Below are 12,962 nucleotides of genomic sequence, written 5' to 3' on the forward strand. Positions count from 1 at the left end.
TTTACTACTGAGTATTTTAATCGCTCAGTAAACTGACAATTGCTAAAGGAAAAATTACAAATATGGCTAAGTACAGAGCTAGCATGAGCCGCACAGTATTCTACATCTACATCTTCAACTACATACATACTCCGCAATCCACCATACGGTGCGGGGCGGAGGATACCTCGTACCACAACTAGCATCTTCTCTCCCTGTTCCACTCCCAAACAGAACGAGGGAAAAATGACTGCCTACATGCCTCTGTACGAGCCCTAATCTCTATTAACTTATTTTTGTGGTCTTTCCGCGAAATATAAGTTGGCGGCAGTAAAATTGTTCTGCAGTCAGCCTCAAATGCTGGTTCTCTAAATTTCCTCAGTGATGATCAAACCTACCAGTAACAAATCTAGCAGCCAGCCTCTGAATTGCTTCTATGTCCTCCCTCAATCCGACCTGATAGGGATCCCAAACGCTCGAGCAGTACTTAAGAATAGGTCGTATGAATGTTTTATAAGCCGTCTCCTTTACAGATGAACCACATCTTCCCAAAATTCTACCAATGAACCGAAGACGCCTATCCGCCTTCCCCACAACTGCCATTACATGCTTGTCTCACTTCATATTGCTCTGCAATGTTGCGCGCAAATATTTAATCGACGTGACTGTGTCAAGCGCTACACTACTAATGGAGTATTCAAACACTACGGGGTTCTTTTTCCTGTTCATCTGCAGTAATTTACATTTATCTATGTTTAGAGTTAGCTGCCATTCTTTACACCAATCACAAATCTTGTCCAAGTCATATTGTATCCTCCTGCAGTCACTCAACGACGACACCTTCCCGTACACCACAGCATCACTATCAAACAGCAGCACATTGCTAACCACCCTATCCAAAAGATCATTCATGTAGATAGAAAACAACAGCGGACCTACCACACTTCCCTGGGGCACTCCAGATGAGACTCTCACCTCCGATGAACACTCACCATCGAGGACAACGTCATGGGTTCTAGTACTTAAGACGTCTTCGAGCCATTCACATATTTGGGAACCAATCCCATATGCTAATACCATATGCAGTGGGGCACCGAGTCAAACGGTTTACGGAGGTCAAGGAATATGGCATCCGTCTGATACCCTTCACCCATGGTTCGCAAGATTTCATGTGAAAAAAGGGCTAGTTGCGTTTCGCAGGAGCGATGCTTTCTAAAGCCGTGCTGATGCATGGACAGCAACTTCTGTGTCTCAAGGAAATTCATTATATTCGAACTGAGAATATGTTCGAGAATCCTGCTAGGCACTCCATCATATCCATGAGAGTCTTTAGTCTTCAGTGATTTAATTATTGACTCAATCTCCCCCTTGTCTGTATCACAGAGGAGTACTTCAGACATCAATCTCGTAAAGGCATATGCTAAGAGAGTTATGTGATATCCTGTAGAAACTAACTTTTTTAATTTAATTCACCAGCAATGCTCACAAAATGATTGTTAAATACTGTACATAGATCTGATTTATCAGTAACAGAAATATTTTTACTACGAAGTGACTGTACATCGTCGACCTTGTGATGCTGTGTAGACACTTCCTCAACAACTGACCATATAGTTTCAATTTTATCCTGCGAATCTGATATTCTATTTGAGCACCACATACTCTTTGCCTTCCTAATAACATTTTTAAGCTCCTTACAATAGTGTTTGTAATGGGCGACTGTAGGTTTATTATGACTACTTCTAACATTCTGATATAATTCCCGCTAGCTTTATCGCGCCCGTTAGCGAGAGTGGCATCAGAAGTGCTGCTGTCTTCTAACCAACTCGTAATTAAGTAGCTGCTTAATTCTATAATCATACTGACACCACAGTTAGGAAAAACGTTCTAATTTCTTTCAGATGTCTACCTTTGAATACTGAACCACCCGTCATAAGGATACCTCTTGTCAAAGACACGAAAGAAATATTCGTAAAAAGAAGATGTGCAGGTTCCAGACGATACTGATCGACGGACTGATATGTTCTCAGAGGACGAGTGTGGCACGGAGATGACCGACATGCGGCGCGACTCTGCGGCAGAGCGGCTGCAGAAGCTGAGCGGTCCAGAACCGGAGGAGGAGGCGCCCGCTGCTCCCCTTGTGTGCTCCAGCCTGCCCACACTGGTTCTGGAGAAGGGCCAACAACGTCCAAAAGACCTCGAGGCGCACGAGCAAAGGTTAGTAAGCGCCCTAGTGTGATTTAGCGTCTGCTTGACGGACACCTTACTTCCACTTCACCACCACGCAGTGAGCGCAGCTATCCTGTGTATATGCACAGGATGCTTGACTAATATACATTTTGGTGACAAAAGTCATGGGACAGAGATATGCGCATATACAGGTGGTGGTAGTATTGCATACACAAGGAACAAAAGGGTAGCGCATTCGCGGAGCTGTCATTTGTACTCAGGTGGCGACGAGAATTAATAGACTTTGAAAGCGGAAGGGGTAGCTGTAGGATAGACGGATGGCATATTCCATTTCGGAAATCGTTAGGAAACCAATGTTTCAAGATCCTCAGCGTCCAGGGTGTGCCTAGAAAACCAAATTTCAGGTTTTACCTCTCACCACGAACAACGCAGTGGCTGACGCCAAGCGCTTAACGACCGAGAGCAGCGCCGTTCGCGCAGCGTTGTTAGTGCTAACAGACAAGCAACACAGCGTAAAATAACGGCAGACGTCAATGTAAGACGTTTGACGAACGTAACCACTAGTATAGAGCGGCGAAATTTGGAGTTAATGGGTGACCCTTGATTTAGGCGTAGCGCCGTGAATTAGTAATCGGAATGTCCTCTGTCCCGGGTTCCAACCCTACTACCGCTTAAATTTTGAATATAAATTGTCAGCAATGGTGACCGAAGACTTCAGACATAAGAAATCACCCTCATTCTGCCAGCGGCATTATCAAAGAAGGCGGGAGGAGCGGACAGAGGTTCAGGGCACTCTCTTTCTCTTGGGGTGCGAAACTGCCCCTGGCGGAAGAATCAGCAATGATCAACGGCGTGACGATCCAGGAGGCAATGTAAACCACTGCATTAAAGACACACGATGTTTATTCACAGGACATGTGGCCTGTAATAGAAAGAGTCTGATGAGGATTGTTCTCTTCAGAATCGACGGCAACCAACCACAATAATTCAGGACCACATGTCGACGTTGCAAGCAGATCAAGAGATAGAGAAACTATATTACGCTCCTGAACCGATAATTCAGTACGTAAAGGGAGGTTAAACTCTAATTGTCATTGACGGTTGGAATGCGGTAGTAGGGGAAGGAACAACAGAAAGCTATAGAGGAGAATATAGGCTTGGTACTAGGAATGACAAGGGAAGAAGACTAATTGACTTCTGCAATAAATTTCAGCCAGTAAAACCGAAGGCCCTGTTCAAGAAGTGGAGACATACTTCGAAAAGACGAGGAGATACGGAAAGATTCTAGCTGGATTACATGGTCACAAAGAGACTTCGAAATCAGATAGAGGATCGTAAGGCATATCCAGGAGCAGATACGGACTCAGATCACAGTTTAGTAGTCATGAAGAGGAGGCTGAATTTTAAGAGACTACTCACGAAGAATCAGGCACAAAGAAGTAGGATACGAAAGTACTAAGAATTGCTGAGATACGCATGAAGATCTCTGAGCCTGTAGATACTGCAGTGAAGAATAGGCAGTTCGGTTCAAGAGAAATTAACATCTCTGGAAAGGGCAGTCACAGAAATTTTAAAGAAAAATACAGGTACAAAGAAGGTAACAGCGAAGAAACCATGGGTAAGAGAAGTAATACTTCAGTTGATCGATGACAGGAGGAAGTACAAAAATGTTCAGGGAAAATCAGAAATACCGGTCGCTGAGGAATGAAATAGATAGGGAGTGTAGGAAAGCTAAGACAAAATGGCTCTATGAAAAATGTGAAGAAATCGAAAAAGAAATGACTGTCGGAAGTAATGCCTCAGCATACAGCAAAGTCAAAACAACCTTTGGTGAAATTAGTAACAAGGGAAATAGCGTACCATTAAGAGTGCAATGGGAATTCCACTCTTAAATTCAGAGGAGAGAGCGGATGGTTGGAAAGAGTCACTGAAAGCCGCTTTGAGGAGGAAGATCTATTGTTGTGAACAGTTTTAATTTTTTTTGTTTATCCTTAGTTTTTATGTTATGTGGTCTGAAAATGGTTGTGAGTTTGTATGATACTGTGCTACGATGGAAGACTGGCAGATCTTTTCATTTCTTTTTTGACTTGTGATGGTGGTGGTGCTTAAGTTTACTTTGGATTTTTTCATATAGCGTTTTTTTGGGGGAGGTGTTATATCCATCATTTTTGGCTATTAATTTTAGTATGTTCATTCCTTTACATATGTCTGCTTCACTGATGCGGATGCGAACTACACGGTTTACAGATGACTTCAAGAACATGGATGCTGTTGGTTTGGGTGTCATGAGGTATTGTTACTGGCAACATCAGTGATAGTGAGTTTTCTATATATTTGGAAAATATACTTGTTATTGTAACTGTGAATCGTCATATCAAGGAAATTAATTCCTTTCATGGTCTGATTCTGATATTTGGGTGCATTATATTCATTTCATCTGATAGGTTATTTAGTTCTTCTTTTGGACCACTGAAAAGTGTTATTGATTCTTCTTCTTCTTCTGCTTTTACGGCCTCATTGGACCACTTCAGTCAATCATTTCTGGTCCTCTTCTTTGGTATTTTCCCCTTCCGAGTGGCCCAGTATCTCTTCATTCGTTCCGATGCTTTTCGTCGTTTCTTATCTGTAAATACTCTTTTCATTTTATGTCGTTTGTCAATTTTTGGTTTAAATCTTATTTCTGTGTCCCTCAACTTCTTTAAATTTGGCGTTTTGTTCTGCAAATCATCCAGAGTTATTTCCAGTTCTTCCATATCCTCTCTTATTTCCTTAAGCCATCCTCCTTGTTGTTTCAAATTCCAGAGTTTCTCAATAATTATCCTTGATAATCTGGTTTCTGGTGTCCTCAGAATGTGACCACAAAAAGAGATCCTTTTCTTTCGTATAGTATCAGTGATGGGCTCCAGTTCTCTGTACACCACTTCATTTGGAACTATCCGCCATTGCCCAGCTTTTTGATATTTCTTATTTATGCATGTTCTAGCAATTCTTCTCTCTACTTTTAAAATTTTGTCAATTCTGTTTTTCTGGGTGACTTTAAAAAGAGTTTCACTTCCGTATGTAACCTCTGGTTGAACCACCGTCTTGTAATGTTTTAATTTTGTTTTAATTGATAGACATTTTTTATTGTACGTAGACCATGTTAGTTTTTGAGCTTTTATCATTTTATTAGTTCTTGCTCGCCATGCAGGTTTCTCGTCGAATTTATGTGTTATAATTTCACCCAGGTATTTAAATTGTTTCACTATTTTAATTTCCCTATTGTTTACTGTGATGTGATCTATTACAAGTGGATCCGTTACCATTATTTCAGTCTTTTCAAATTATATCTGGAGTCCTAATTTTTGTGCTATATTTTGTAAGCTTGTTATTTGTTTCGTGGCTTCCTGAATATTATTAGCTAGTAATGCTAGGTCATCAGCAAATCCCAAGCAATTTAGGTTTATTTTATCTTTCTTAGTTCCAATTTTAATATTCATAGGATTTTCCTTGTACCATTCTGTCATTACATATTCAAGAGCACAATTGAATACCAATGGTGATAAACAATCTCCCTGTCTCAACTCTGTTTTAATCGTAAATGGTTCAGATATTTCTCCTCTAAATTTTACTTTGGATTTGGTGTTTGTTAAGGTTAACTGCATCATTTTTATTAATTTAGGAACAAGTCCAAAATTCCTTAATATTTTCATCATTGAAGGTCTATGGATGCAATCATACGCCATATTGAAATCTACAAAGGTTATGACTAGTTGTTTTTGCTTTCTTTTGTAGACATCCATAACTAACTTCAAGGTGATTATCTGTTCTGGGCAGCTTCTCCAGGATCTAAATCCTCCTTGATATTCTCCCAGTTCCATTTTTAGTTGATCTTTACAGCGGTTGTATAGTATTCTTGACATGATCTTATACGTGCAGTCCAAAAGGGAAATTCCTCTATAGTTGTCTGGATTTGATTTTTCTCCTTTCTTATGTAATGGATGTATTATAGCAGTAGTCCAATTTTCTGGTAATTTCTCTTCATTCCAGATTTTTACTATGCATTGGTGTAATGCTATCTTTACTGGTTCTGCTGCATATTTCCAAAGTTCAGCAAACGTTTGATCTTTTCCACTTGCTTTGTAGTTTTTGAGTTCTTTCAAAACTCTGTAGACCTCATTAATTGTAGGTGGATTTATATTTTCTGCTGGTGTTTTAATTGGGGTTTCTGTGTTTATCTGAAGAAGTTCTGGGGGATCTTCACAATTTAGTAACTTGTTAAATGTTTCTGCTAGAATTTCTTTATTTTTACTATTGCTATGGGCTAGGTTATTATCTTTATCTTTTAACATTAATGTTGGAGGATCATATCTTTGTAATTGTCTGCCAAATATTTTGTAATAGTCTCTTGAGTATGTTTTTTCACTATTTGTTTCTATCATTAGAAGTATATCTTTTTGGTACTGACGTTTAACTCTCCTTATTATTTTTTGTGTTGTCTTCCTTTGTTTTGTGAGTTCCAAATATGATTTTTCTGTTTTTTCATTTTGATGCCTTAGCCAGGCTTGGTGTCGATCCAACACTGCTTCATCACATTCATCGTTCCACCACTGGTGTTTTTTCCTTGGATTTATAGGGGCAACTTGTTCAGCTATTTGTTTCAATTTGGGAATTATTTCTTCCAGATCATCGGTTATTTTTATATCCCTGGTTTGTGCTTCATAATCCTCATTTTGTATCAGTTTATGAGGGTCATAGGTTCTCTTCTTCTTCTGGTGGGATTTTTTCTTTGCTAATGGGGTTAATTTAATTTTAATTTTTATCATGTAATGATCTGATCCGGTATCTGTCCCTCTCAGTACTTTCACATTGTAAATTTCCTTGTGGTAATTCTTATTCATGCAGACATGGTCCAGTTGCCATTCTCCTTTTTTTCCAGTCTGGATGTTTCCAAGTTTTCAGTTTACTTGGTCTTCTCTTAAAATACGTCGACTTTGAGATCATGTCATGGTTTCTGCAAAATTCCACTAGTCTTATGCCATTTTTGTTTGTTCTTCTTTGTGCTGTCCATTTCCCTATTATGTCTCTATATCTCTTTTCCCTTCCTAACTGGGCATTGAAGTCTCCAATTAAAATTTTGATGTGATTTTTATTAATGTTATTCGTCGTTTGATATAAGAGCTCCCAAAATTTTTCTACCTCTTCTCTGTGTTCTTTTTTATTATTTTTATCATTTGTCGGGGCATGGGCATTTATTATTGTGTACATTTTATTTGCAGCTTTTAGAGTTAATGTTGAGAGCCTGGGAGATTGTGCTTTAAATTCTATTATGGACTCTATTATTTTCAGACTCACCACGAATCCTGTTCCAAATTGTGGACACTGTTTCATGACTCTTTTCCCTGGTATTCCCTTATAAATCCTATATCCTTGTGATTCTATCGGCTCCTGATCAGTATTTCTCATTTCTTGAAGTCCGGTTATGAGAATCCCCTTGCGATCCATTTCATCCGTCAGAATTTTGAGTTTGCCTGGTTGTATGAGGGAATTTATATTGTGTGTCGCAATGTAGTTTATTTGTCCTGTCTTGAGTTTTGGTCGTCTGTCCGTTTTGGGTATTTTCAGATGCTCCGACTCATCCAAGTTATCTTTCAGGTGACTGCCCACCGTATCCGAGTGCAGTCTTCCTTGGTTATTGCCAAGCGGTGGATTATTCCTTGAAAGATTTCCTTCCATGTTTGACTTTCAAAGGTAGTCAACCTTGTATGGAGCAAGCTCCGAGTTACAACTACGGTTGTTAGCCGTAGAGGTTGTTTAGTGTTTCGTCCGCGAGAGCTATTTTATTTCGCTCAAGTCCGCCGGTAAACCGGTGAGGACCCCCCTATCCGCCACCTGGGACGCGCCAAGTCGGAGTATCACCTCTCCACCTGCTACGACACCGTAGTAGTTGATTCATCCATATATCTTTTATAACATACGATTTTTCCAGTGAATTGTGGATGAATTAAGTATAGTTCGTCTTCCAGTTTATGTCTCGTATGTCTGCAAGCAAGCCTGCAAGGCTGCTACCCATTGCCAGACCTTGGTTTTACATGTAAAACTTGTCATTGACTAGAAAGAGTTGTTTGGGAGGATTAATTCAAGCAGTGTCATAGTTCATAAGTTTCTGCATTGCTTAGCGTTTTGGATTTGATTAAATTGCTTCGTATCATTGAGAGAGTGTCATTGCAGGGGATGTACGTATGGAGGTTTACTAAGCCACAGGAGGCAAGTGTTGCTGTGTATGGGACTATTACATCCTTAATATTGCTGGTTAACTCAAAACTGTTGGTAACTGAAAAGCTGGTTTCATAGGTGTAATTTTTCTACAGTATATTATGATATTTTCTTATAAATTTGTATCCTTGTCTGTTTGTGGCATTTATAGTCGGACATATGGGACAACCGCCTTTGTTAATCTGGTAGTTTGGGCCACTCAGTGTACCGCAAACCCACGCACACGGACCATTATTTGCACCGGGATTCGAACCACCACCCACAACAGAAGCGGGGTGTTATCAAGACGTTAGCGGACAGAGCTAGAAATATTTGTGAACCTGAGTTGCTCGACGCTGAGATGGAACATCTCCACAATGCACTAACGAAGAACGGATATTCGTCCGCCGAAATAAAACGTGCGTTGAGGCAGCCATGCAGAAATCATACTGACGTACAGGCTACTGCGAAATCTAAGGTTTTCCTGACGTTTGTTAAAAATGTAACGGAAGGAATAGGGAGGATCTTGGCAAAGCGGAATATTACCATAATTTACAAGCCCACCAGGAAGATACAGGAATACCTTAGGCCTGCCAAGGACGCTCGAAAACCATTGGAAAAATCTGGAGTGTATAGGATCCCATGCAGCTGTGGTGATGTTTATGTGGGTACCACCAAAAGAACTGTTTCTAAACGTTTGGAAGAGCACAAGGGAAATTGTAGAAGAGGAGAAACGGAACGATCAGCTTTTGCGGAGCATGATTTCCAGCCAGGGAACCACAATATTCGTTTCGAGGAGACGCAAGTACTAGCGGCCACGAGCGGATACTACGAAAGGCTCTACAGGGAGGCAATCGAAATCGCTAAACACCCAAATAATTTCAACAAAAAGGAGGAGGGCGTCAAATTAAACGGTATATGGATGCCGGTGTTAAAGACGATGTGTACCACTCGTCCACTACTGGGTGATGGCAACGGCGATCTACGGCGACGGACAGCGGCCAATTGCACTGACGTTTTCAAAACACGTGACGTCACGCCGCGGCGCGGGGGCGCGCGGACACGGAATTTAGCGGCAGTCAGTACCGAGCCAGTGTGTGTGTTGGACCTTCCATCAAGCTACGGACCCCCTTGAAGATGTCTCCCGCAGTCGGAGACGAAACGTTGGGAATCACTTCAGGATTCATCAACCGACCACGGCATAACAGCCCGGATAATTATAATGGACATGCTTGTCTTTTTTTTCCATTTCACATCATTGAACCCCACTGTATCTAGATCGAGCACTTCCCTTTTCAGATTTTCTTACTTCCCTACCACGTTTACACTTCTGACATTACGCTCCCCGACCCGTAGAACATTACGCTTTCGTTGGTTATTCAGTTTTTTTTTTTTCATGATTGGCTCCCGCTTAGCAGTCTGCTCTCGGAGATCCGAATGGGGGACTATTCCGGAATCTTTTGCCAATAGACAGATCATCATGACACTTTCTCAATGACAGCCACATGTCCTGTAGATACATATTACGTGTCTTTAATGCAGTGGTTTCCATTGTCTTCTCCATTCTCATACAGTTGATCATTGCTAATTCCACCACCATTACGTGCAGTATCCCACTCCAAGGACAAGAGAGTGCCCTGAAGCTCTGTCTGCTCCTCCGCCGTTTTTGACAAGGCCGTTGGCAGAATGAAGGTGACTTATTATCCCGGAAGTCTTCGGTCGACATAACTGATAATTTTTAATTAAAATTTAAGTGGAGGGCATTTTGATTACTAATCAAGGACGCTATTTCTAGTCCAAGCGTGATACTAATACCCCAATATTAGTAAATAGCGTTTCCACATGTGTCTGCGTCCTGGCTATCAAAAACCATGGCTTTGCAGGTTCTCTGACTTGATCCAATTTGATTTTTTTGTACTGAGGTATTTAAAAACTTTTTATATTCCAACCCCGTTAATAGAATCTATGATCTCAGGTAAAGTATTGTGGATGGTTGCCAATGCAATCGGAACACAATTGGTGTTTTTGAAAGAGCGAGGACATCAATAGGAGACATTCTGAAGACTACCTTCATTTTAATGGTGGCCATATGAAGCACTTGTAATGATTCTGTGCACAAGTGCATATCTGCATTTTGGATGCTCGGGGACTCCGTTAAAAGCTGTAAATGCACTCTCATAATACGTCGTAACGGGGAAATTGTTTGTTTCCAGATTTATGTCCATTAAGATTATTTGCTTGTCCCATTGTACCCTACTCATCTCTTTCGTTTGCACCTTTAATAAACACCTGGTATATACGAGTCAACAAGTACAGATATTACTTTTCCTCCACACATTCATAGCATTATCTCAACAATGATATTCTTCAACATTACTATTCTTCTTATAAGTAACCTGTGTTGTTGCAATGAATAGTTGTGGTCGTTAGTGATTCCGTATGCACCAAATAAGAACTGAGGGCAGTGATTCGTTTTCTGTACTCTGAAGGAACCAAAGCAGTGGAGATTATAAGCAAAATGCAGCAGCAGTATCTGTCTGAGCATAAGAAGAAATGATGTGTGTATAAATCGCTTTAAAAATGGACGTGTACGAGTCTGCGACGATGAGAGTTCGAGTAGATCACTTACTTCGAAAAAGGAACGGAACTCCGAGACTGCTGAGCGAATGTTTTGTGATAATCGTCGTACCACAACTGATGATATATTTGAAAATGAGCCCCCGTTTTGAATTAGCAAATTGCCTATTCATGTGTAAACTGTCGCAAGGTTTGTGCTCGCTGAGTACCACGTCAACCGATGAACACAAACAGAGTCGTTAGGAAACTCCAAAATTTAAGGAGTTTTGGTGAAGAACGAATAAACTTGTAATATCTCGGATAGTTCGTGCAAATTGTTGCTTATTTTTTGGGCACAATAGTTGGACGACCGACCCAGCCATCTTTTCCAGTTGCTGTGAGCCTTGCTCATTGCCTGGACTCCGTCCAAACCGTGAACTGTCCTTGGGCTCGCGCAGCTATTTGTAGCTACGTTCCATTCCCGACGCGCACTGCGTACTTTGATGCTCCGAGCAGTTAAGATGAAAGTGTTTCTTTGTATATTCGACGACTTGTTTGTGGTTTGGCCAACTGGAACGAAAAAACTTTAAGAAGTTTTGGAATATTCATTCTGTATATCATAACATAAAATTCAAGATGGAACTTGGAAAAAGAAAACAGCTACTTTCCTTCGACGCGTTAGTTAAGTGAAGACCGGCTGGATCACAGTGAGTATAGAAAACGCACCGACACTTACCTCTGTCTTCATGCCTCGAGCCAGTACCATCCTCCACAAAGAAATTCAGTGTTAAAGACTCCGGTCCATACATCACGAACACTTTCAGAATTGTAGCCAAGGATAGTGTTAAGGAATGGGTACTCAGACTGTCAAAGTGAGACGGGACTGCAGTCAGAACAAAGAACGCCCCGAAAAAGATGTCAACAGACAAAGAGATGCCAGGAATCGATTATCTACCTTGTGCAGCGCCATTATTCTGAGAGGTCGTTGGCCTCCACTCGATACATGGCATACAGCGCTTTTGTCTCCCTACAACAAAGATAGTCTTCTTTGTGAAGTTTACGACAATCTAGGTCTCAGAAAACCAGCTGTATACCCCACTCCTTGCGAATGACTATTAGCACACCCGAGGAGACGTGTACGGAACTTCAGTAACACACCGTACTTAAACAAAGAAGCAAATCAGCTGTCACCGAGTAACACCTGGAGGATACTTAACAAATGACACGACGAGACCAGTACCGTCGTGCAAACGCCAAGTTTCTGTGACAGCTAGATTAGGTTCTCTACCGAAATAAAGATACTGGAAAACTTAATAAACAGGGCGTGAGGTTTCAGTTTAAGTAAGATTTTGGTCCAGCATAAATCTCGCTGACAATCACATCCACCAGAGTGGGGAAAATGTGAGAGGAAGTGCGCTTCAGGGAATACCAGGGTAGACACTAGAAACAAAAGAGCATCAAAGGGCATAATGGGAGTCTACTTCACTTTTGAACAGTGATGATAGACGAACAACAGTTACCGTCTAATTGGAGTCCAGGAACCTACGACACAACACTCCACAGAACATGAAGAAAAATAAGACGCTCGTCGAAATACGAGTGTGTGGATAAAAAAGAAAGAACTAGGCTGAACACGCGGAAGTGCACCATTAAAGAACAAGAGCAAAACTTTCTCAGTCGCATAATAACCACTCATGAGACGTGAGTCAATCACTCGTAAATACAGTGAATCCGGCAGACCATTGTGTGAAAACAGACCTCATCAAGATGCCATTTCTTTTTCACTTGCTCTCGTATATGCACTGACGAAAAAAAAGTCGCAACACCAAGAGGAAGTTGTGCGACGTAACGAAGGTTGTAGGCGTGTTTCTACATCTGAACGATGATGTCTATTCAGATTTCGCGTCAGTCGCGTAAGAGTGGCACCAAGAACGCCACTATGAAATGCAAATAAGCTTTTATTTAAATACACGCTGTAACTGTTGTGAGCTTTGATTATGTTT

General features: G+C 41.0%; 1 protein-coding gene across 1 annotated transcript in view; it reads left to right on the top strand.

Annotated features, from left to right (window-relative positions):
* Nucleotides 1-12,962, top strand: part of LOC126474022 (UNC93-like protein) — a 413,395-nt gene that overhangs the window by 56,217 nt on the left and 344,216 nt on the right. Inside the window, exon 2 of the mRNA XM_050101427.1 lies at nt 2,010-2,196. Within this exon, the coding sequence (XP_049957384.1) occupies nt 2,010-2,196 (187 nt within the window). The remainder of the gene's footprint in view (nt 1-2,009; nt 2,197-12,962) is intronic.

Source organism: Schistocerca serialis, chromosome 4, assembly GCF_023864345.2.
Source record: "Schistocerca serialis cubense isolate TAMUIC-IGC-003099 chromosome 4, iqSchSeri2.2, whole genome shotgun sequence".
Classification (NCBI taxonomy): domain Eukaryota; kingdom Metazoa; phylum Arthropoda; class Insecta; order Orthoptera; family Acrididae; genus Schistocerca; species Schistocerca serialis.